Here is a 25,142-nt window from a genome sequence, read left to right as displayed (position 1 = left end):
AAGGTAAGCTTACAGGAGGAGGGATGTTACATTGTGTTACTATCAGTGTGTGACCCCCCAGCAGTAAGGTAAGCTTACAGGAGGAGTGATGTTACATTGTGTTACTATCAGTGGTGACCCCCAGCAGTAAGGTAAGCTTACAGGAGGAGGGGTGTTACATTGTGTTACTATCAGTGTTGACCCCAGCAGTAAGGTAAGCTTACAGGAGGAGGGTGTTACATTGTGTTACTATCAGTGTGTGACCCCAGCAGTAAGGTAAGCTTACAGGAGGAGGGGTGTTACATTGTGTTACTATCAGTGTGACCCCCCAGCAGTAAGGTAAGCTTACAGGAGGAGGGATGTTACATTGTGTTACTATCAGTGTGACCCCAGCAGTAAGGTAAGCTTACAGGAGGAGGGATGTTACATATGCTGTGGCCCCTGTATGGTTTGGGGCCCCTGGCTGTGACATAAAGGCCCCAGCAGGACTAGCCCCTCCTTGTGCTCCAGTTGTCTCCTCTTCTCCTCCAGACGCTCCTCCTCCTGAATGACCCCCCAAGGATGGAGAAGGACAGGAATGAGATCAGTAAGAGAATATTACACGTCACCTTGGAGATCATCCGCCTGCTGACCGGAGAGGTAACTTCTCTAGATTTCCACCATTGTTGTCTGGGCTCTTTGGCCCCCTCCCTCCCCCGCTCTATGTTCTGGATCTGGTCTCCTCTCTGTAGGTGCGGAGGTCTCCAGCACTGACCCCAGTAGTCCAGATGTGTCTCCTCCTCCTCCTCCTCACTAGAGCTCTATACAGGGGGACAATCTCCTCTTTGTAGTGAGGAGGAGGCAGAATACTGGGCTCAGTCCCCTCATTGTCTCTCTCCATCCCCAGGATTACACCATAGTGAGAAGACATGGGGGGAGGGTGTGGCCTTCCCCCAGGAGTCAGGAGGGCGGAGCAGGGCCCGGGGCCCCATCACGGAGCCTCCATCACTGATACATGAGCAGAAGATCCTAGAAACTCACCCACAGGATGACTGAGCTGCTGACTGGAGAGGTGACACTGGGGAATGCTGGGAGATGATAGAGTAATCCAGGAGGCAGCAGGCTGGGGGGGATGACTGTGTGATCATTGTGTGTGTCAGGTTCCTATAAGGTGTCAGGATGTGGCCGTCTATTTCTCCATGGAGGAGTGGGAGTATGTAGAAGGACACAAGGATCTGTACCGGGGGGAGCAGCCGCTCATGATGGAGGATCAGCCGCCCGGCCTCACAGCACAAGGTAAGAGGAGACCTTCCTGATTCTAGAGAGCAGGGGGGAGGGGCCCCTACATCCTCCTCCTCCCATCCTCCTCCCCCTCCCATCCTCCTCCCCCCCTCCTCCTCCCCCCTCCTCCTCCCCCCATCCTCCTCCTCCCATCCTCCTCCCCCCATCCTCCTCTTCCTCCCATCCTCCTCCCATCCTCATTCTCTTCCTCCCATCCTCTTCCTCCCATCCTCCTCCCTTCCTCCTCCCTTCCTCCTCCTCCTCCCATTCCCCTCCCTTCCTCCTCCTCCTCCCATCCCCCTCCTCCCTTCCTCCTCCCATCATCCTCATCCTCCCCCCCCCCCGTCTTCCTCCTCCCATCCTCCTCCTCCTCCCATCCTCCTCCTCCTCCCATCCTCCTCCTCCTCCCATCCTCCTCCTCCCATCCTCCTCCTCCTCCCATCCTCCTCCTCCCATCCTCCCCCTCCCATCCTCTTCCTCCCCCCCCCTCCTCCCATCCTCCCCCCATCCTCCTCCTCCCATCCTCCTCCTCCTCCTCCCATCCTCCTCCTCCCATCCTCCTCCCATCTTCCTCCTCCCCCTCCCATCCTCCTCCTCCCATCCTCCTCCTCCTCCTCCCATCCTCCTCCTCCCATCCTCCTCCTCCCACCATCCTCCTCCTCCTCCCATCCTCCTCCTCCTCCCATCTCCCTCCTCCTCCTCCCTCCTCCCCCTCCCCCCATCCTCCTCCTCCCATCCTCCTCCTCCTCCCATCTCCCTCCTCCTCCTCCCCTCCTCCTCCTCCCATCCTCCTCCCCCCATCCTCCTCCCATCCTCCTCCTCCTCCCCCCATCCTCCTCCTCCCCCCATCCTCCTCCCATCCTCCTCCTCCCCCCTCCCATCCTCCTCCTCCCATCCTCCTCCTCCCCCCCATCCTCCTCCTCCTGATGCCATGTAGCAGTGTATAATGGATTGGCTCCCTGTGTGTTCCCTACAGATGGAGGCAGTGACAGGAATCCACCAGAGAGGTGTCCCCGTCCTCTGTATTCCCAGGACTGTCCAGAGGGAAATGTCCCAGCAGACAATCAGCAGGTAGATGAGGCTGATGCTATAGCACTATATCTCTATAGCGCCCCCCGGTGCTGGTGGTTGTTGCTCCTGCACTCATAGATGTGATGAGGCTGATAGATACATGTTGCTGGTTTCTTATGTTGATGTGTTAGATTTTCCCTCCTGTCTGCTGGATTGTACTGAATTGTTCTATATGTCCCATCAGGGGGGAGATCAGGTGACTAATATTAAAGTGGAGGATGAAGCAGAAGAAGAGAGGATGAGGGGCGATCCCCCGTGTATGAGTGAGGTGAAGGAGGAGGAGGCGCCGGGAGCTGCTATACCAGGTAGGGGAGGATGGAGTTACAAGCTCAGGTACTAAAACAAATGTAATTTTTTTCTGAACATTATTGGGGGGGGGGAGCTGCTTTGAACAACATTTAGATTTTTTACTGTAAGTCACATGGATATAGGAGCAGTAGACTGGTGCCCCCTACTGACTTGTGAGGCAGAGGTTTCTTGGCATGCTCTGTGACCTCTATCCCTGTGCAGGATGGGATGCTGCTGTGTTGCAGGGCCATCAGTTCTTATAGGCACGAGGCCACAGTTACCCCTTCCCGCCAGTAATACGTGTATAGACGTTTCCCCATCGACATGACAGCACCACCAGAGAGAGGGACTCCGCCCCCCAGGGACAGGAAACCTAGAGAATAAAAGGAAAGGCCCTCCTCTCCACCCTCAGTGGTTTTCTGTCCCTGCAGGGAGCCTGGAGATGTAGCATGCTGGAGCTCCCTCTAATCCCTGGTGGCTCGGTGCGGCCGAGGGGGAGTCTCAAACGGGCCCTAGTTGGGTCCATAAGCCCACACTCACCGTCCTGGAGGCCGGCCGGACGCTCGTGCGCCTCATCGCAGGGCTGTGGAGCTTGATCCGGCCGGCGGGAGAATACCCGGAAGTGACGCGCGGTGACGCGTCACGGGATTCTCGGAGCGCGCGGCGGAAGTGACGTCAGACGCCGGGCACCAGGAAGCGAGGCGGGGAATTCAAAAGCTGCACATCGTGCTGGAGTGAGTGGTGGCCAGCATCTCAGAGTGTTTGTTGTGTGCCAGCCAGCATGAGCGAGAGGAAGAAGGATGCTGCTGGGCCAGCAGAGAAATCCAGGGTAACAGACGGAGACACAGAGTGGTGAGCAGTATCTGTCTGTATTTTTTTACATTACTGAAAGAAATGTGTTTGATAGGAGGAGGAAGCTAGGAAATCTAGACCTGCAAAGAAGGAGTGTAGAATTTGCAAGGGGAGACTGCCTACAGATTATGACAAACCAACATGCGAATCCTGCATTGATAAGATGGTGGCTGCAGAAACACCTAATATATCCTCTATTCTATCATCCATGAAGTGAGACGGTTTCTTTTTTCATGTTCTTCTCCTTCTCTCTGTTTCTCTATTATGTTAAATAATATAATAAGAGCAGCTCTCTCAGGAATTATTTTTTTCTATTTTTAGGGATTTAATTAAAGAGGAAATCCAAAAATCCCTTGTGCAGGTATCTCCTGCGGTTGCACCTGTTTCTGCTCCTAACCCCGCTACTCCAAGTACCTCTCAGGAAGCAGTAGCCCTTGCAGACAATGAGTTTGAAGAGGGGGTTATTGATGAGATAGAGGCGGAGTATTCAGATGATGAACTTTCCGGGAAGCCTTTATTCTCAGTGGAAGATGTGGATACTCTAGTTAAGGAGGTACGCTCCACTATGGAGATTGAGGAGCAGAAGGAACAGAGATCCGTACAGGATATCATGTTCAGTGGCTTAGAATCCAAGAAAAGAAGGGTGTTCCCGGTGCACAGAACCATATCAGCACTGGTTAATAGAGAATGGGCAAAACCTGACCGTAAAGGCTTTATTCCTCGTGCCGTAAAACGGAAGTATCCGTTTGACGAAAAGGAGATCCCATCTTGGGAAGGGCCCCCCAAGATAGACGCAGCTATTGCAAAGGTTTCAAAAAGGTCTCAGCTGCCTTTTGAAGACCTAGGCACGTTAAAAGACCCCATGGACAAAAAAGCGGATGGTTACCTTAAAAAAGCCTGGGAGTCATCTACGGCTACGTTTAAACCTAATGTAGCCGGTACCTGTGTTGCCCGGTCAATGTTAGTCTGGTTAACACAACTGGAGGATGCAATTAAGGCCAAGGAGTCAGAAGAGACTATTCTATCCTCCCTGGCTCAACTTAAGAAGTCTACCTCTTTTTTGGCAGATGCCTCAGCCGATGCGCTCAGATTCTCAGCCAGGTCAGCAGCATCATCAAACTCAGCCAGAAGAGCTATTTGGCTTAAGAACTGGTCTGGCGATGCAGTTGCAAAAGCAAAAATTTGCAGTTTTCCGTGTGAAGGAGAATTTTTGTTTGGGTCAGAACTGGACAAATTATTGGAGAAGGCAGGAGATAAAAAGAAAGGGTTTCCCTCCTCCTTTCAACCAAACGCCTTTTTTCGTCCCCAAAGTAGGGGTGGATTCAGTAGAAGAGGATCGGACAGAGGAGGAAGAGGTAGAGGATACGGTAAATCTAGGGGCTACCTCTTCAACCAAAAATCCGATACATATAAGAAGCCATCTACCCAGTAATACTGGGATCAGGGTGGGGGGTAGATTAAAATTTTTTGCCCAGGAGTGGAAGAAGATCTGTGGCAGCTCCTGGGTCCTGAGATACATTCAGGAAGGTGTGGACTTTGACTTTATCTCCCGACCCCCCACACGATTCGTAATAACGAAGAGCCAAATGGGAGAAGTAGGGGCTAAGACGCTAGAGAAAGAAGTGATTTCTCTTATTGATAAGGACGTGCTTGTCCCTGTGCCACACTGTGAAATAGAACAGGGGTTTTACTCTACACTCTTTTTAGTTCAAAAACCCGATTTATCCTTTAGGGTCATTATTAATTTAAAACCCCTTAACAGATTCCTAAGGTATCAGAGATTTAAAATGGAATCCATTAAGTCCACAATAAATTTACTACAGAAAAATTGCTTTATGGCCTCCATTGATTTAAAAGATGCCTACCTGCATGTACCCATACACAAACAATATCAAAAATACTTGAGGATTGCTATACGGATTAATAATAACCTGTGTCACCTTCAATTCCAGGCCCTTCCCTTTGGAATTGCGATAGCCCCGAGAGTTTTCACCAAAATAATCGCAGAGATGGCGGCACACATTCGGGAAGGTCCAGGTTTGTTTATTCCATACCTGGATGATTTTTTTGCTGGTAGCTGAGTCAGAGCAGAAACTAAATACTCAAATAGTGAGAACCCTAGATATTCTAGATAAGCTAGGATGGATTGTAAATAATGAAAAATCCTTTCTATCCCCAGCCCAGCAGAAAAGATTCCTAGGAATAGACTTAGACTCATCTTCTCAAAAGTCCTACCTACCAGAAGACAAAACTCGCAAACTAAGGGATACAGTAACCGCAGTACTACAAAACCCCAGAGTAACCATAAGGAAGGGTATGTCTCTATTAGGTCTATTCACTGCAGCCATCCCAGCAGTACCTTGGGCCCTAATCCACAGTAGACCCTTACAAAGACACCTCTTGGAGGTGTGGGATGGGTCTCCCAAAGGGTTAGACAAAAAAAGTCATTCCCCATGAAGTCGCGGATAGTCTTTCCTGGTGGTTAGTAGAGAAAAATCTCACAATAGGTTTAAGTTGGAATATGTATTCTCCAATTTTGGTCACAACCGATGCTAGCCCTAGGGGGTGGGGAGCACACTTAGGGGAGTTGGACTTCCAGGGTAGTTGGGATGGATCTTTCAGGGATAGATCCTCAAACTACCGTGAGTTAGCAGCAATATTAGAAGCCCTAAAATCGGCAAAACATTATGTTAAAAACTCTAACGTGAAAATATTATCAGACAATTCCACTTCAGTGGCACTTGTAAACAAGCAAGGAACCACAAAAAGTACAGCTTTGCTGGACCTCTGTTACAAAATATTCTCCTTTGCAGAAAAAAATCTACTATCCTTATCAGCGGTTCACCTAAAAGGAACACAAAACATCAGGGCAGATTACCTCAGCCGGAATTCACTGCACCAGGGAGAATGGCAACTAAACCCGGAAGTTTTTCACATGATCACGGACTTATGGGGAATACCGGAGGTGGACCTATTCGCCACAAAAGCCAACCGGCAGGTGACAAAGTTCTGTTCGCTGTCTCCCCGGGACCAGCCTCTAGCAATAGACGCATTGTCACAGACTTGGAGGTGGAGGCTAATGTATGCCTTTCCGCCGTTACCTCTTCTTCCAAGGGTACTGAGGAAGATAAGGCAGGACAGGGCCAGGGTGATTCTAGTGGCTCCCTTTTGGCCCAGAAGAGCGTGGACAAGCTCCACTTGACGGCCTGGCTCTTGAAAGGTTAATCCTGAAAGGTAAAGGGTTGTCGGATGCAGTCATCTCGACATTGCAAGAAAGTAGAAAGCCTATAACCTGTAAGATTTATTTTAGGATTTGGCAGGCATATTTTACTTTTATAGGCACCACGACAATAGACCTTGACAAACCGAACCTGGCTGCGATTCTCGACTTCCTGCAAAAAGGACTTGAGAAAGGACTAAAAGCAGCTACTCTTAAGGTACAGGTCTCGGCTCTAGGAGCATTATACAATAACCCGTTAGCAAAACACCCTTGGATTGTTAGATTCTTTAGGGCCTTAACTAGACTCTGTCCTAAGATTACTAATAGAGTGGCCCCTTGGGATCTTAATATAGTTCTCTCAGCCCTAATAAAAGCCCCTTTTGAGCCGCTAGCAGAGACGTCTCTAAAATTGCTAACTCTAAAAACTGTCCTGTTGGTAGCAATAACGTCGGCCAGGAGGGTAAGTGAGATGATTCACTTCTCGGCCTCGGAACCCTATACAAAGGTTCTAGAAGATAGAATTATACTTACCCCAGATCCGGCTTTCCTGCCGAAGGTTGCTTCAAGTTTTCACAGGTCCCAAGTAGTGGTTTTGCCTTCCTTTTTTGATAAGCCCACAAACGAGGAAGAGAGAGAGTATCATTGTCTAGATGTTAGGAGGGCAGTCCTTGCCTATTTAGACATCACTAGACCATTTAGGAAGTCAAAAAATTTATTTGTACAATTTTCTGGTCCCAATAAAGGGAACAAGGTGGCTAGAGGTACGCTAGCAAACTGGATCAGACAGGCCATAAGTTTATGTTATGTTTCCACTGGTCTTTCTCCTCCTCTCTCTCTTAAGGCTCACTCCACGCGAGCAGTGTCAACATCTTGGGCAGAGAAGGGAGATGTCTCTCTAGAGCAGATCTGTAAGGCTGCCACTTGGTCTTCTCCTCACACTTTTTTTCGTCACTACCGTTTGGATCTGTCTTCTACTTCTGATATTTCCTTTGGTAGAAGGGTCTTGCAAGCTGTAGTCCCACCCTGAATTCCTCTCTGGTATTCTCTCTGGTGGTGCTGTCATGTCGATGGGGAAAGCCGGAGTTACTCACCGGTAATGTAGTTTCCCCGAGTACATGACAGCACCATTACATTCCCACCCCTTAATACTCTGTTTCTCACTGGGTGAACACCTAGGGGGTTCTATTAACAAATTCATAGATAAGGAAGTGTTTCCTATTCTGAAAGCAATATGGATAATTTATGTTATGATTATATGTTTGTACACCGTGTATATGCATGATTAAAAATTATAAGGCTCTTTTCAGTCTCGGATATTCACTGAGGGTGGAGAGGAGGGCCTTTCCTTTTATTCTCTAGGTTTCCTGTCCCTGGGGGGCGGAGTCCCTCTCTCTGGTGGTGCTGTCATGTACTCGGGGAAACTACATTACCGGTGAGTAACTCCGGCTTTCTGACTGTGAGAGGGTTTTCATGCGTGTGGGAACGCTGCAGTGTGGACGGCCCCTCACACATCATTGTACCCGGCGCCGAGCATAATAATAGGCAGCTGCCTGTCATTATCCTCTTAGATGCCACATTGCATAGCGATTGCAGTGTGTAGGGAAGTCAATGAGAGGATAAGAACCTGTCACAGACAGATCGGGACCCCCCAGCACTACTACTGACAGGTGGGAGGCAGACACCTCCGTCCTGTTGGATCAGACTCTATGTACAGACCGCTGATAGTACTGATGTACGCTACGGTATGGCACAGCATAGAGCAGTATATGCAATCTGATTGCAGGTTGTTTAACAGTGTAAAAAAAGTGTATTTAAAAAAAAAAAAAAAAAAATTAAAAATTCTTATCCCCCCCATAAAAATTTTAAGTATAAAAAATAATAAAGGAAAACAAATTAGTTATCGTAGCGCGCGGCATTGTCCGACCTATTAAAGTATAACGTTATTGTTCCCGTACAGTGAACGGGATTTTTTTTTTTTTTCCCTTAACCTCTTAAGGACATAGGACGTACCGGTACGTCCTATGTCCTCACTTGCACTTCAAAGCGGGGCCGCGCGGCGGCCCCGCTTTGAAGTGCCGCGATCCCGGGTGCCGCGTGTAGCCCGGGACCGCCGCTATTAGCGGGCACGGTCTGATCGCCGTGCCCGCTAATTAGCTAATCGGAGGCAGCTGTCAAAGTTGACAGCTGCCTCCGATTACCGGAGGCAACGTTTCCCTGGTGTCTAGTGGGGGAGATCGCTCCTCCGGGACCTTGTCCCGGAGGAGCGATCTCCGTTAATGATGCCGGCCGGGGACGCGTCCAAGATGGCGCCGTCCTCGGCTCGGCACTCGTTTGTTTCCGGCTGCAGCAGCCGAAAGCAAACGAGTGCCGATCTCATGGATCTCTGCAGCATATCTATGCTGCAGAGATCTCAATGAGAGATCACAGTGTATATACTAGAAGTCCCCCATGGGGGCTTCTAGTATATGTGTAAAAAAAAAAAAAAAAGTGTTGTTAATAGTAAAAATCCCCCTCCCCTAATAAAAGTCTGAATCACCCCCCTTTTCCCAGGTTTTAAATAAAAGTAAACAAATAAATAAATAAATAAACATGTTTGCTATCGCCGCGTGCGTAATCGCCCGAACTATTAATTAATCACATTCCTGATCTCGTACGGTAAACGGCGTCAGCGCAAAAAAATTCCAAAGTGCAAAATTGCGCATTTTTGGTCGCATCAAATCCAGAAAAAATGTAATAAAAAGCGATCAAAAAGACGTATATGGGCAATCAAGGTACCGATAGAAAGAACACATCATGGCGCAAAAAATGACACCTCGCACAGCCCCATAGACCAAAGGATAAAAGCGCTATAAGCCTGGGAATGGAGCGATTTTAAGGAACGTATATTGGTTAACAACGGTTTGAATTTTTTACAGGCCATCAGATACAATATAAGTTATACATGTTATATATCGTTTTAATCGTAACGACTTGAGGAACATGCATAACAAGTCAGTTTTACCCCAGGGTGAATGGCGTAAAAACACATTTCCCCCAAATAAAAGAAATGCGTTTTTTTTTTCAATTTCACCACACTTCGAATTTTTTTCTGGTTTCGCAGTGTACTTTATGCAAAAATTCAGCCTGTAATTGCAAAGTACAATTAGTGACGCAAAAAATAAGGGGTCATGTGGGTTTCTAGGTGGAAAAATGCAACTGCTATGGCCTTTTAAACACAAGGAGGAAAAACCGAAAACGTAAAAACGAAAATGGGCCATGTCCTTAAAGGGTTAAAGAGTCACTGTCGTATTTTTTTTTTTTTTGCAGAAATCAATAGTCCAGGCGATTTTAAGAAACTTTGTAATTGGGTTTATTAGCCAAATCTGCCATTATCTGCATGTAAAAAGCCTTTTCCCAGGCCCCCCCCTCCTTCCTCTTTTTCATCCACTCTGAAAAATCTGAAAATTGTGACTTGTTGCAGGAGACGTCCCCTGTCTGCTCTAGGGAGAGGGGAGGGGGGAGGAGGAAGGAGGGAGTTAGCCGGCAGCAGAAAGCAGATAACAGAGGATTACAGGCACGGAGCTGGGTGACAGCTGTAATCTGAGCTCAGACAGGTCACTGGTGACTGTCCAAGAAGATAAGGGTGAGATATTTGTAGATTAACTCTTTGTTGTCCTGTTTTGGTCTTTTCTTTAGCTCTCTCCATAGGAGAACAATGAAGACAGGGGGGAGAGCTTCAAACTGCTTTTTCATGATAAAAATGCATTTTTCTGATAATAAACCCAATTACAAAGTTTCTTAAAATCGCCTGGACTATTGATTTCTGCAAAAAAAATTTCACGACAGTGACACTTTAAATATATATCTGGAAAGAAATTATCAAAATTTTTTTTTTACATCAATATGATAGAAATAAAAACTAGAGATTATGGTGCGAAAAATTACCCCAAGCGGCCCCTGTAGGTGGAAGAGCAAAAGCGCTCCGGCGAGGAGGAACATTGCATTAATATGAGCCGGACATCCTCGGTCGTGAAGGGGTTAAAGATGCAGCTGCAGAAAATAATTACTTAAACAATTTAATAAAAAAAATATTTTTTCTTCTTTACCTTAAAGTGAAATTTTACAAATATCCAAATTTATAATAATCCAGTTAAAAACATTTAAATCAGTATTTACACTCAGACCCCCCAGAAAACAACTTTTACACCTTTACCCATTGTCCCTGTCTTGTTTCAGGACCAGGTGGATCCTACATTACAGCAATAAACTCCATGTTATCCCCGACCTATAGAGAAGATGCTGGCGGTGCGGAGCAGCGCTCCTCAGGAGAAGCCCTCCTCCCCCTTACTGTACATCCAGGACGTCACACTACAGATCTATCATATAATCCTCCTGACCATGAGGAACCTTCTCCTGACCGCTCACACACTGCGACCACAGGGACGGAGCGCAGAGGAGGGGAGAAAAGATTCCAATGTCCCGAATGTGGGAAAGAGTTTTCAAGAAGATCAGGTCTCTTTACACACCAAAGAATTCACACGGGAGAGAGGCCGTATTCATGTTCAGAATGTGGAAAAGGCTTTATAAGTAAATCATCTCTTGTAAAACATGAACGAAGCTACACAGGAGAAAAGCCATTTTCATGTTCCGAATGTGGGAAGTGTTTTGCAAACAAATCAAATCTTGTTACACATGAGAGAATTCACAAAGGGCAGAAGCCCTATTCGTGCTCAGAATGTGGGAAATGTTTTATACAGAAATCAAATCTTGTTTCACACGAGAGAAGTCACAGAGGAGAGCAGCCATATTCATGCTCGGAATGTGGGAAGTGTTTTATACAGAAATCAAATCTTGTTACACACGAGAGAATTCACAAGGGGGAGAAACCATTTTCGTGTGCAGAATGTGGGAAATGTTTCACAAGTAAATCTGATCTGGCAAAACATGAAAGGTGTCACAGGGGAGAAAAACCATATGCATGCCCAGAATGTGGGAAATGTTTTATACAGAAATCTCATCTTGTGTCACATGAGAGAAGCCACACAGGAGAGAAGCCGTTTTCTTGTTCGGAATGTGGGAAATGTTTTACAGATAAGTCAAATTTTGAAAGGCATAAAAGAATTCATACAGGAGAGAAGCCATTTTCATGTCCAGAATGTGGGAAATGTTTTATTACTAAAGTCAAACTACGGATTCATCAGAGAACTCACACAGGAGAGAAACCACATTGACCCATGTGTGGAAAATACTTTGTAAAGTAAAAATACATTTTAAAATGCATCAGCTGCGTTTTTAGAGAGCGGGGATGTAGGAGCGTTACTCTGCTGATCATCCAGACTATGTTTACCGGAGGTGATCGGTGAGTCGGATCCATGGAGGAGGAAGAGGCAGTGACGCTGAGTGATCCTTCCTCCTCCTGTATTAATAGACTCCTGGGAGGAGAGGAGGAGGCAGTGATGCTCAGTGATCCTTCCTCCTCCTTCCATAGGCTCCCGGGGTGGAGTGGTGGAGGAGGCAGTGATGCTGATTGATCCTTCCTCCTCCTGTATTCATAGGCTCCCGGGGCGGAGGAGGAGGAGGCAGTGATGCTGAGTGATCCTTAGTCCTCCCATAGGCTCCAGGGGTGGAGTGGAGGAGGAGGAGGCAGTGACGCTGAGTGATCCTTCCTCCTCCTGTATTCATAGACTCCCGGGGCGGAGGAGAGGAGGAGGCAGTGATGCTGAGTGATCCTTGGTCCTCCCATAGGCTCCAGGGGTGGAGTGGAGGAGGAGGAGGCAGTGATGCTGAGTGATCCTTCCTCCTCCTGTATTCATAGACTCCCGGGGCGGAGGAGAGGAGGAGGCAGTGACGCTGAGTGATCCTTCCTCCTCCTGTATTCATAGACTCCCGGGGCGGAGGAGAGGAGGAGGCAGTGACGCAGAATTGATCCTTCCTCCTCCTGTATTCATAGACTCCCGGGGCGGAGTGGAGGAGGAGGCAGTGACGCTGAGTGATCCTTCCTCCTCCTCCCATAGGCTCCTGGGGTGGAGGAGAGGAGGAGGCAGTGATGCTCAGTGATCCTTCCTCCTGTATTCATAGACTCCTGGGGCGGAGTGGAGGACGTTGCGCTGTGGTCGTATCAGTATCTGAACCTTATTTATCTACTACATAAAGAGATAAATAATAAGGTCCGTTCCTTCTGTGAGTTAAAGGGGATCTCCAGGGTTAGGACATCATGGCCGCTTCCTTCCAGAGACAGCACCGCTCTGGTCTACAGTTTGGGTGCAGTTTTTGTAACTCTGTTCAGTTGAAGTAAATGGAGCTTAAAGGAGAACTCTGGGCTCCTCTTTCTTCAACCCTGCTGGGAAGGAATAAAACACATGACTTACCTCCTTGCCTGCAGAGCTGCTGCCCGCGTCCTCCGCTCTGGGGACGTGTCAGGCCGGTTCAGCCAGTCAGTGGGACCCCCGCTATGCCCGCTGACTGGCTGAGCAGGATTGGAATGGTACGTCCCCTGTCCCCTCTCTAGACCAGGAAGCAGCCGGGAGCACAGCGGACACCAGAAAGTCTCTGCCCGGAGTTCTCCTATAGGGAGGCTGCACGCGTACCGGAATCTGCTGTGATTCCCGGGCAGCGCACTGATTGGCTGAGCGGGAGCCTGAGCTGGGCTGAGCGGGAGCATCTCATGCGTGCTGCAGCTCATCTTCTCCTGATCAGTGTGAACACCTGGACCAATTGGGTAAACGAGCGAAGAGAAGACCGTGAGCACCCAGACCAATCACAACTTTTGACATGTTTCTATGACGCGTCTCTGACGTGTCTATTATGTCTCTATGACATGTCTCCTTGATGTCTCTATGACGTGTCGCCCTCTCCTCGCCCCCCTTCCTTATAGATGGCCCCCTCTTTCCCCCCGATTATCGAGATATGTACTAGGGCATGGGTCTCCAAACTGCGGCCCTCCAGCTGTTGTGAAACTACAACTCCCATCATGCCTGGACAGCCAAAGCTTTGGATTTGGCTGTCCAGGCATGATGGGAAATGTAGTTTTCCAACAGCTGGAGGGCCGTAGTTTGGAGACCCATGCACTAGGGTGATGTCAGGGAGGTAGCCCTATTACGCCCTACCTAACCTAAAGCAAGAGGTGGCTGGGTATGGCGTTCCCTAGCCAGACGGGGAGTATCCCTACACTTACAGACCGTCACAAGGGATAGCGTCTAGATATAGGAGGAAATAAAGAATATTTAGAAAGGAGATCACAGACTGAGAACCAGGTACTTCTGACAAACGGTCTAGCATGTCTTGGATCTTTGGTATTGGGTGGCGGTCAGGGACTGACCTCTGGTTCAGCGCTCTGTAATCACAGCAGAGTCTTAGGGCCCACGGGCCGAGGAACAATGTAAACGAGTGCGAGCTGCTAGATTGGTGCTCGTTTACTGGGCCTACTCCACGGCCCCGATGACCGATAAGCGAGGGCTGCAGGGGCATCATTACCGATGTCCTTGCAGCAATACATTACCTGTCCAGGCTTCAGCTCCGCTCCGTCTTCCTCCTCCAGTCCCGCGGCGGTCCCGGCCAGTGATTGGCTGATCGGTCTGACAGCTCAGTCAGGCCGCTCCGGAGCTGCTGATGCTGTGCCGCAGGACCTGGGGAGGAAGACGGAGCACAGCAGAAGCCCGGACAGGTAATGTATGGTGCTTCTCAAATCGTCGGTCGCACACCACTATTCCACCGTAGCGATGCGCAGTGGGTGACCGATGATTTTAGGTTTGGCCCTAAATAAACGATCAGCCGATGACACGATCATTGGCTGATTGTTTTCTTTATTCCACTGAGCGATAATCGGCCGAACGGGGCCGATTATTGCTCCCATGGAATAGGGCCCTTAGTGTTCCGTCCTTCTTTCTGACAGACAATTGGAGATGAATCAGATGACTTGGATTTGTGTATTCGGCCTCTGTTAATGAGGTCTTGTAGCTACTCTCTATCTTCTTGGTGCAGTGGTTTAGGCCCAGCCATGTAGCACTTGGTCACTGGAGTAGTGTCCTTGAGGATGATTTTCCATTGCAGTGAAGGAATACAACGTATATCAGAGTCATCCCTGGAGAATGCATGGCACTCCTCTCTTAACACCTGTTTCACTATCTGTTGTTCTTCTGCTCCTAGATGCTCAAGCGACACTGGCGGGTCCCACTTTTCTCTGTTGGGAGACCTCCCCTCTCAGGGGCGCCACTTTTGACACTGGGGGTTGGAGTTGTGCCCACCTGAGAACTCTGGCTGGGTAGACTGTTTTAATAGCTTCAAGGTGGCTCAAGACAGTTTTAGGCTGGGTTCACACTACGTATATTTCAGTCAGTATTGTGGTCCTCATATTGCAACCAAAACCAGGAGTGGATTAAAAACACAGAAAGGATCTGTTCACACAATGGTGAAATTGAGTGGATGGCCGCCATTTAATGGCAAATATTTGCTGTTATTTTAAAACAACGGCCGTTATATTGAAATAATGGCCGTTATTTACTGTCATATGGCGGCCATCCACTCAGTTTCACCATTGTGTGAACAGAGCCTTTCTGTGTTTTTAATCCACTCCTGGTTTTGGTTGCAATATGAGGACCACAATACTGACTGAAATATACGTAGTGTGAACCCAGCCTTAGGGTCCAACCTCACTTCATGCTTGGTGGAGTTCATAACTAACAGTCACTTTTGCTAACCCACTGTAAGGAATGGTCACCAGAGTTTCACCTGTAATGATGCCTTATGGAAACTGTTCAGGGCCTTGCGGCACGAATAGCATCTCTTGTGGCTTCTGTCGTGGTCCTACTCACACCACACGTCACTCCCAAGGAATGATAGTGGAGCGCAGACCTACTCTGACTTCTCTGAGAGCCGCTACCGTCTGTTTTTTCTTCATTACCTCCACAACCTTTTTGGCTTCTTTAGAGGGTAAGGTAAGGGATGTTGCTACTGAATCCACCAAGGGTGGAAGAGAAGCTGTTCTGTGGATCATCTCCTCAATCACATTGTGACCGATGACTGGCTCTTCTGCCACATGCTTGTCACTAGGAAAGGCGCTACTAACTCAATGGTATTACTGTTTTTGGCGGTGAGTTGAAAGGTCACCTTAACCCAGTCTATAAAGGGTATCTCTGTCTGGTTCACCGCTCGACCGCAAAATTCTCCAGGGCCTATAAGTTCTTCCGCTAGGCGGAGTCTTGTTTGAGGTAGATAGTGTCTTCTCCATTCTTCATTGAGAATACTGGCCGGTGCCCCTGTGTCCCACAAGTAGTCCATGTAATTTACATTGTATGAGGCCTCTGAGTCTGTTCTGGCTTTCACTGGTGTTTTCTGGCTCCTGAGAGTAGATAGTGGATCCGCCACACGGAATGTTCGGTGGTTGGTGATGCTGCCCCAGAGACAGTCACACACCTGAGGGTGGTACTGGCGCAGCTGTTCTTCCTGATGGACGGTATTAGGGGGTAGACGTTGTTTGGGTTGGGACTTTGTTGTGTTGAGGTTACTGGTCGCCCCTCACCAGCAACCTCCTGTCTTTTGGCGGCTTGAACCTTGGCAGCTGTTGTGCACAGGCTGAGACCCTGTGTGTTTTGGGGCATGAGTGAAAGAGAGGGCAGTGTTTAGTGTACCAGGAAATGAATGGAGGGATGGGCACTTACAAGAAGGGTGGGGCTTGGAGGTCACAGGAGCCAAAGTGCAGCATGGGAAGCCTCAACCAGGAAGTAAAGAACAAATGAAGATGCAGACCTGAGCTCATGGGGTCAATGAACGGCGGAAATCAGCTATAGGCACTCTAAGACTTTATGTACAATGACGAACATTGATAAATAAAGCCCTTGTTGCCTCTGGTGTCACTTCCAGTCATCCTAGCCTGTACGCTCTAGACCGGAGCTGAGGATAAAGGAATTCTCCAGCAGACTTGGGGCGCAGGTGATGGGTGAGTAGATGCTTGGTGACGTGCATAGCCTTGCTGGTATACAAGTATCGCATCAGTCGCCACTATCCTTGATAGTATAATTTATTGGCAAAATAGATAAAAAATATACAAGGTGCAATGCGTTTCGGCCTCCTATTACATGGGGGCCTTTCTCAAGCAATGAGGACAGGTATATGTCTCAAGCAATGAGGAGGAGGGGGGAGGATTTCCGGTGATCACTACAACTCATTACTTACATATATAAAATCACGCACGTTGCGAGAGTCTCAATAAAGTCTATTTATTTGAAGTTAATAGGCCTTTAAACTTTAGGTTACCTTGCTCATAGATGGCTGAATCCGCTATCTGGGAATGCCATAATCCTAGTGTGCAGCGTCTTTTGCCAAAGGCGGAAGTGACGTCGGGAGTAATACTCCTGCACTTTACTCAGTCAGCGTAAAATTCACCTTATCCCAATATTACCATCTTCTCTGTGCTACTCCATTGGCGTACGGGCCGGCGGACCACAGGTCGCATCGGGTCTGGCCCAAAACGTGCAACTCCAATCGGCAGGTTCGCACTGTCAGGAGGCACAAGTCAGGCAATATCACAACTAAGCGGAGATAATTAAATTTTTTCTACATTAAAATAAGATACCAGAAGAGGTGGATAGCTAATCAGTTACATCTATATACAGTTCATGGCAGATAAATATATAAAGAAATCAGTGACTATATGTTATGTATCTGTTCAATAATTTCATCCATCAGGGCTCAGTGATTGGATTCTATTGTCGCGGCGGCGGCCCGTTCTCCTGGCCGCCGCCGCGACCTCTCTCTGCCCCATGCAGCCGCCGGGGTCCTTGTGCAGGGACCCGGCGCTGCTACCTGTTCAGCCCCGGGGGACGCCTTACCTCGCCCCGCTCCTGTCTCCGTCTGTGCCGGCCGGCGCGCGCGTCCCCGCCTCCTAGGGCGTGCGCCGGCTGTCTCAGATTTAAAGGGCCAGTCCGCCCCTAATTGGAAGTTGCACTAATCACTCCCTATAAATTCCAGCCCTGCCCCACTACAGGTGTTGGAGCCTCTGCATGCTTCCCATAGCGTTTGGCCCAGCTCCCTGTTGTTCCTGACCTCAGTCCTTGTTCCTGTCCGCAGTCCTTGTCCCTAGTCCCTGCCCGCTGCCTTCCCATTGTTCCTGAGTCCTGTCCGCCACCTGCGATCACGCCTACAGACCTCCTGCCTACTGCTCCTGCCACGCCTCGCCTGCCGTCACTAGCAACCAAGCCAGGGGTAGCGACCTGGGGGTCGCCTGCCGCAGCAAGTCCATCCCGCCTTGCGGCGGGCTCTGGTGAAAATCAGCGGCCCCTTAGACTCCGCTCCCTGGTGAGGTTAGTGCCATCACTAGTGACGGTTCAGTGGATCCACTACTCCAGGCGTTACAGTAGGCTCCAACCATGGATCCCGGCGAGGTGCCTGATCTCCGTGACGTAGCCAGAGTGGTCGCTCAACAGGCTCAACAAATCCAGCAACAGTCGCAGCAGATCCAGCAACTGACAGCCGCCTTACAGCATCATACTACAGCTCAGCGCTCACCACCTCCTGCGGCCTCTTCGAGACTTCGACTGGCTCTCCCGAGTAAATATGGAGGCGATCCCAAGTTGTGCAGGGGATTCCTGACTCAATGCACCATGCATATTGAACTCTTAAATAGTCAGTTTCCCACCGAGCGCTCTAAAGTGGCTTTCATCATCAGCCTATTGGAGGGTAGAGCTTTGGCCTGGGCCATGCCGCTGTGGGACCGAGATGACCCTGCTGCTGCCAATCTCCGAACCTTCCTGGCCGAGTTTCGCTCCGTCTTTGAGGAACCTGCCCGTGCTTCTTCAGCTGAGACTGCTCTCCTCAACCTCTCTCAAGGGAGCTCCTCTGTTGGTGACTACGACATCCAGTTCCGCACCCTGGCAGCAGGGCCGTATTTGCCACTAGGCACCCGTGGTCCGGTGCCTAGGGCGGCGCCCTGCGGGGGGCGGCACCCGCAGGACACATTTCTTTTTTTATTTAATTATTATTTTTTTTTTTTACCCCCTCCGCCGCCCCGCCTCTGACATCCCGGGTGGTGCGGCGGGGGGGGGGGTTCAGTCGGGCGGCAGGAACAGAGGCAGGCTGGGAAGGAAGGTCCCCCTATGCAGGGCCGGCGTGAGCTTCCGGCACAGACTGTCACACAGGCCGGAAGCTCACAGTGCAGCCCCGCGATGCCCGAACTTCCCTGCTCAGCAGCGGCGTGATGACGTCACACGCACGCTGCTGAGCAGGGAAGTTTGGGCATCGCGGGGCTGCAATGTGAGCTTCCGGCCTGTGTGACAGTCTGTGCTGGAAGCTCACGCCGGCCCTGCATAGGGGGACCTTCCTTCCCAGCCTGCCTTTGTCCCTGCCGGCCGGATAATCCAACGCCCCCCCCCCCCCCCCGCTGGTCCCTCTGCCATCCCCCCCCCCCCGCTGGTCCCTCTGCCACCCCCCCCCCAACCCCGCTGGTCCCTCTGCCACCCCCCCCCCCCCCCCGCTGGTCCCTCTGCATCCCCCCCCCCGCTGGTCCCTCTGCATCCCCCCCCCCGCTGGTCCCTCGGCATCCCCCCCCCCCCCGCTGGTCCCTCTGCATCCCCCCCCCCCCCCCCGCTGGTCCCTCTGCATCCCCCCCCCCGCTGGTCCCTCTGCATCCCCCCCCCGCTGGTCCCTCTGCATCCCCCCCCCCCCCCCCCGCTGGTCCCTCTGCATCCCCCCCAGCTGGTCTCTCTGCGCCCCCCCCCGGCTGGTCCCTCTGCTCCCCTGCCACCCCAGCTGCCCTCCCATCTTCTACTCCCCCTCCCCCTGTCGCCCCAGCTGCTCCCCCTGTTACCCAGCTTCTCCCCCTTTCCCTGCCACCCCTATTTGCTCTCCCTCCCTGTCGCCCCAGCTGCTCCCCCTGTTACCCAGCTTCTCCGCCTTTCCCTGCCACCCCTAGCTGCTCCCCCTCCCCCTGTCGCCCCAGCTTCTCCCCCTGTTCCCCAGCTTCTCCCCTCCCTGTTAACCCGACTGCCCCCCTGTCGCCCCAGCTGCTCCCCCTGTTCCCCAGCTTCTCCCCATTCCCCAGCTTCTCCCCCTGTCGCCCCAGGTTCTCCCCCTGTCACCCCAGCTTCTCCCCCGCCACCCCAGCTGCCCTCCCATCTTCTCCCCCTGCCACCCCTAGCTGCTCCCCCTCCCCCTGTCGCCCCAGCTGCTCCCCCTGTTCCCCAGCTTATCCCCCTCCCCCTGCCACCCCATCTGCCACCCCATCTTCTCCCCCTGTCGTCCCAGCTTCTCCCCATATCCCCAGCTGCCTTCATCGCCCCAGCTGCTCCCCCTGTTCCCCAGCTTCTCCCCCTCCCCCTATCACCCCAGCTGTTCCTCCTGCCATCCCCAGCTGCCTCCTTTCCCCAGTTACCCCCAGCTGCCTCCCTTCCCCAGTCACCCCCAGCTGCCTCCCTTCCCCAGTCACCCCCAGCTGCCTCCCTTCCCCAGTCACCCCCAGCTGCCCTCCTGCCCCAGTCACCCCCAGCTGCCTCCCTTCCCCAGTCACCCCCAGCTGCCCGCCTGCAGACGAGTTATGGTCGGAGAAGTCTTCATGATGGCTGCACCAGATGGAGAAGAAAGAAAAAAGTGAGCAACGGCAATCGGAGAAGACGTCACCTGTGAGTCATTAGTAACTGCACTGTAATCACTTCTATAGTGTGCAGAGCCTGTGTACCATTGGGGTCTAAATGGGTCAGTGTATGGTTTGCGGTAGTGTACTGACACAGCCCTGCGGTCACTACAGTACACTAGCACAAACTTTTAAACTAGAATGCAACTACAACAGCTGCAGGTACTAAAACTCCCAGCATATCCTGAGGGCTGCAGACTTTCAGTACATGCTGGGAGTTGTAGTGCCTGCAGCTGTTGTAGTTGGGTCCTATACACTAGGTGCTTTGTGGGAGATCAGAATACATAGATTTGTGGGGGCTCAGTGCAGGGAAGTGACCCCAGAACATCACTAATAGGGGATACAACAACATCTCCCCCTATCCCCTATTAGTGATGTTCTGGGGTCACTTCCCTACACTGAGCCCCCACAGATCTATGTATTCTGATCTCCCACAAAGCATCCAGTGTATGATGCACCTAGGACCCAACTACAACAGCTGCAGGCACTACAACTCCCAGCATGTACTGAGTCTGCAGCCCTCGGGATATGCTGGGAGTTGTAGTGCCTGCAGCTGTTCTAGTTGGGTCCTAGGTGCATTATACGACATATAGGAATACATAGATCTGTGTGGGCTCAGTGCAGGGAAGTGACCCCAGAACATCACTAATAGGGGATAGGAGTAGATGTTGTTGTTCTATCCCCTATTAGTGATGTTCTGGGGTCACTTCCCTGCACTGACCCCACAGATCTCTGTATTCTGATCTTCCACCAAGCCTCCTAGGACCTAACAGCTGCAGGCACTACAACTCCCAGCATGTACTGACAGTCTGCAGCCCTCAGGATATGCTGGGAGTTGTAGTAAAGTGTAGACAGATGTATGGCTGGACCTTCAGGGCTGATGGTTGTCACCCACAGATTGCAGCCACCAGGAGACTCTGCACACAGTGATTTATTACAGGGTTGTCCTCTCAGAGACTACAAATCCCAGCATACCCTGAGAGCTGTATAAATGGAGGGTGTTCTGAGATTTGTCACAGATACAGATAAATCCAGGAAAGGAGCGGGGTCAGCATGTCGCGTCTCACTGGTTCTATATTGGTGGGCCCCAGGTGCCCCAGTCCGACACTGGACAGAAGCGGTCCCCAAATTAAGTCCCCGCCCTCCTTCCTTCCTCCATCACGTCTGATGATGAGAAGAGCGGGCATCAAGCAAAAGGGCACCCCAGTACTACTGACAGTCGGGGGGTGCCGCTCAGTAGTACTGGGTGCTGGAGTGCCGGCCTGCCAGCTGTGCCAGGGTATACACCATGCATGTAACCTGCCAGTGCCGAGGGGAAGGGGGCACTAGTTCGCCGAGGGGGGGGGGGGGCACTAGTTCGCCGGGGGGGGGGGGCACTAGTTCGAGGGGGGGGAGGGGGCACTAGTTCGAGGGGGGGGGGCGCCTCGGCATGCAAAGTGCCTAGGGCAGCATGAACTCTAAATACAGGCCTGCCTGGCAGCTGAATTAGACTGGAATGAGGCCGCTCTAATAGCCACCTTCAAGAAGGGCCTATCCAGTCGGGTGAAAGACGTGCTCTCCGCCCGCGACCTCCCTACATCTCTGAACGATCTCCTGCCTACTGCTCCTGCCACGCCTCGCCTGCCGTCACTAGCAACCAAGCCAGGGGTAGCGACCTGGGGGTCGCCTGCCGCAGCAAGTCCATCCCGCCTTGTGGTGGGCTCTGGTGAAAATCAGCGGCATCTTAGACTCCGCTCCCTGGTGAGGTTAGTGCCATCGCTAGTGACGGTACAGAGGATTCACGACTCCAGGCGTTACATCTATAATTCCAATATGACTCGCGTTTATTTAGAATTGAAATTCTATTATGAGTGGATTCTAAAATATGTTCTATAGGAAGGATCGTCATTTTTCCAAAGTCTCCATTATGTTCTACAGAAAGATGCCTCGATATACTATGTTTAAAAAAGTTTTTTTCTGCATTATGTCTATGTGAATTCATACGTTTGTGTAATGGTTGCACTGTACGTCCAATATATTGGAGATCACAATTAAGTAAATAAATAACAAATGCAGACGAGAAATCCAGATGTTGTCTGATCTTAAATTTTTCACCTGTTACGTTGGACTGAAATGTATCCGTTCCATGTGCTATATTGCTGCAACATTTGCATAATTTTTTTCCGCACTTATAAATGCCTCTAAGGGGGGTCTTAAGTTCTACATCTCTATTCTTTAGGTTCTTTATCCTACACGATGCCATCAGATTTCGAGTGGTCTTGCCCCTCCTAAAGGTAAGTTGGAGTTTTGCGGGAATGATTTTCTTCAGGATTGGGTCAGTAGTTAAAAGGTGCCAGTGCTTTTCAAGGACTTTTCAAATTAAAATATTACTATTATTAAACGCAGTAATAAAATTAGAACGCACCTCTTTCTGTTTCATGGGTTTTGTTTTTCGTTTTTTTTTCCATTTTTCATGTAGGCTCCATCCACTAGTTCTTTTGGATAGCCCTTTTCGAAAAAACAATGTTTTAAAATTTCTGATTTTTTCTTATCCTATGAAACTGACTAAATGGGATATTAGAGATCCACTTTTTAAGATGTGTGTTTTGAAGTCTAAAAAGCTATTTGAGTCCACCTGTTTACAATGCGTTTTTGTGCAAAATCGTGTGAGAAGCGTGTGAAACTTCCAGATCCAAAAACACAATACTATCCAAACTCATATTAAGGGTAAACTGTAGGCCCCAATTATTAGCGTTAAGATGTTCCACAAATTTAAAAGCCGATTCTTGGGTGCCCCTCCATATTAAAAACAAATTATCAATAAAATGTGTGTAGGAGTCCAGGGGGACTGCTGAATATGTGTGGACTCGAACCGCCCCATAAATAGGTTAGCATAACTAGGTGCGGCCCGAGTCCCCATCGCAGTCCCCACGGGCTGATGATAAAACCTGTCTTCAAATAAAAACGCGTTATAAGTAAAGATGAGCGAACCGGGTTTGGGTTTGAGTCCATCCGAACCCGAACGATCGGCATTTGATTAGCGGTGGCTGCTGAAGCTCTAAGGTTGTCTGGAAAACATGGATATAGTCATTGGTTATATCCAGATTTTCCACATAGCCTTAGGGCTTTATCCAACTTCAGCAGCCACCGCTAATCACATGCCGAACGCTCGGGTTCATCTCTAGTTATGAGTTAAAATACATTCAATTCCTTTAATTAAAAAGTCAATTTGTGCAGATTTCAAATGTCGGCTCATATTTAGGCTTTCACACATTGCTTTAAAGCCCAGTTTATGATCTATATTAGAATATAAGGCAGAAACATCTAGAGTCAGGAATAAAAACGAGTCTTCCCACTTCAGGTCCATAAGATCAATAATAAGGGCAGTGGAATCTTTTAAATATGATGGTAAGTCGAGGACTAGATCTTGTCAATATAAATCAATAAAATGTGAGAAATTAGCTGTTAACCTGTCAATGGCAGCTATAATGGGCCTACCAGGTGCGTCCACTAGACACTTGTGCCCCTTGGGTAAATGGAAAAAAAATGGGGTTTTGGGGTAACGGATAGATAACGGATAGATTCAGAGACAGACTTAGGAGGAATGGTAACTATGAAAACTGCGTTTGTAACAGGTTTTTTTTTTTTTTTTTTTTACTAAGCGCTGGAGTTGTTCATTAAAGGGGTAGTCCACCCAAAAAAAATTTCTTTCAAATCAACTGGTGCCATAAAGTGCCAGAGATTTGTAATTCACTTCTATTAAAAAATCTTAAGTCTTCCAGTACTTATTAGCTGCTGTATGTCCAGCAGGAAGTGGTGTTTTCTTTCCTGTCTGACCCAGTGCTCTCTGTTGCCTCCTCTGTCCATGTCAGGAACTGTCCAAAGCAGGAGCAAATCCCCATAGAAAACCCCTCCTGCTCTCCAGACTGGAAATAATACAACTTCCTGTTGGGCATACAGCAGCTAATAAGTACTGGAAGGCTTGAGATTTTTTAATAGAAGTAAATTACAAATCTCTGTCACTTCATGGCAGCAGTTGATTTGAAAGAAATTTTTTTTGGGTGGACTACCCCTTTAAGGGTTATCCAAGCAAAATCCTGTCCCCCTAATGCTTCAGATTCCTCTCAAAATTCCCTCTATGGGCCACCAATATTGTTATCCACACAGCCCTCTTATGGCAGCGTGGGGTGTTGTGAGCTCTTTGGGATTCTGAGCGAATTCTGTCCTCATTAAAACTAACTAAATTAACCCCAAAACAAACAGATATACTTAACTCAGAACTTACTGAATCCGAGAGCCTAGAGGTTATTCATTCTATCCCAGCAGACAAGGCCCCAGGAGCAGATCGATTCGCTAATAGTTATTAGGAAAAATTTAGTGCTGACCACTGGAAGACAGTTTAATATATTTGGATGTTTTGTTGGCGTCCCTAAGGGACGAGTTCTACTTGTTATATTTGTTATACTGTGTACCCAATATTTCTGTAAAGATGATACGTACTTTACTAATGAGTGTATATTTTGACACACATTGCAAGATACTTGAGTTTATAATGAAAAAATATTTAGTTTTTGAAAAATGTAAAAAAAATTTCAATAAAAATTTATTGAACTGGAAAAATTTAGTAAAATTATAGCCCAAAATTCTGTTAATTATTTTAACAGAATTTTGTAAATTCGCAATGAAATTAGGAACACTCCCAAAAGAAAATTTGCAAGCTTTAATTATAACCCTTCCCAAACCCGGAAAAGAACCCGATTGTCCCCAAAGTTTCAGACCCATAAAAATACTAGCAAGATTGTTGGCCAGAAGAATTGAAGCTATGCTAAATATTTTAACAAACAATGACCGGGCAGGTTTTGTCCCAGGACGCCATACGTCTGACAATACTAG

General features: G+C 49.3%; 2 protein-coding genes across 3 annotated transcripts in view; one reads left to right on the top strand and one right to left on the bottom strand.

Annotated features, from left to right (window-relative positions):
* Positions 1-25,142, bottom strand: part of LOC138797178 (zinc finger protein 300-like) — an 898,668-nt gene that overhangs the window by 278,107 nt on the left and 595,419 nt on the right. The gene's annotated exons all lie outside the window — the stretch shown is intronic.
* LOC138797186 (zinc finger protein 300-like) lies at positions 2,495-13,280 on the top strand. The gene is made up of 2 exons (XM_069977026.1): positions 2,495-2,615; positions 10,886-13,280. Exons 1-2 carry the CDS (start codon positions 2,549-2,551, stop codon positions 11,878-11,880), a joined length of 1,062 nt encoding a protein of 353 aa, XP_069833127.1. The 5' UTR covers positions 2,495-2,548; the 3' UTR covers positions 11,881-13,280.

This window comes from Dendropsophus ebraccatus, chromosome 7, assembly GCF_027789765.1.
Source record: "Dendropsophus ebraccatus isolate aDenEbr1 chromosome 7, aDenEbr1.pat, whole genome shotgun sequence".
In the NCBI taxonomy this organism is placed as follows: domain Eukaryota; kingdom Metazoa; phylum Chordata; class Amphibia; order Anura; family Hylidae; genus Dendropsophus; species Dendropsophus ebraccatus.
The sequence above is the reverse complement of the archived record's forward strand: the minus strand, read 5'-3'. Positions and strand labels throughout refer to the sequence as shown.

Excerpts from the sequence above, each read along its gene's own strand:
- LOC138797186 (XM_069977026.1), top strand. The coding sequence starts at position 2,549 with ATGAGGGGCGATCCCCCGTGTATGAGTGAGGTGAAGGAGGAGGAGGCG. Across the intron at positions 2,616-10,885 it reads GCCGGGAGCTGCTATACCAG|GACCAGGTGGATCCTACATT; the intron begins GTAGGGGAGGAT and ends GTCTTGTTTCAG.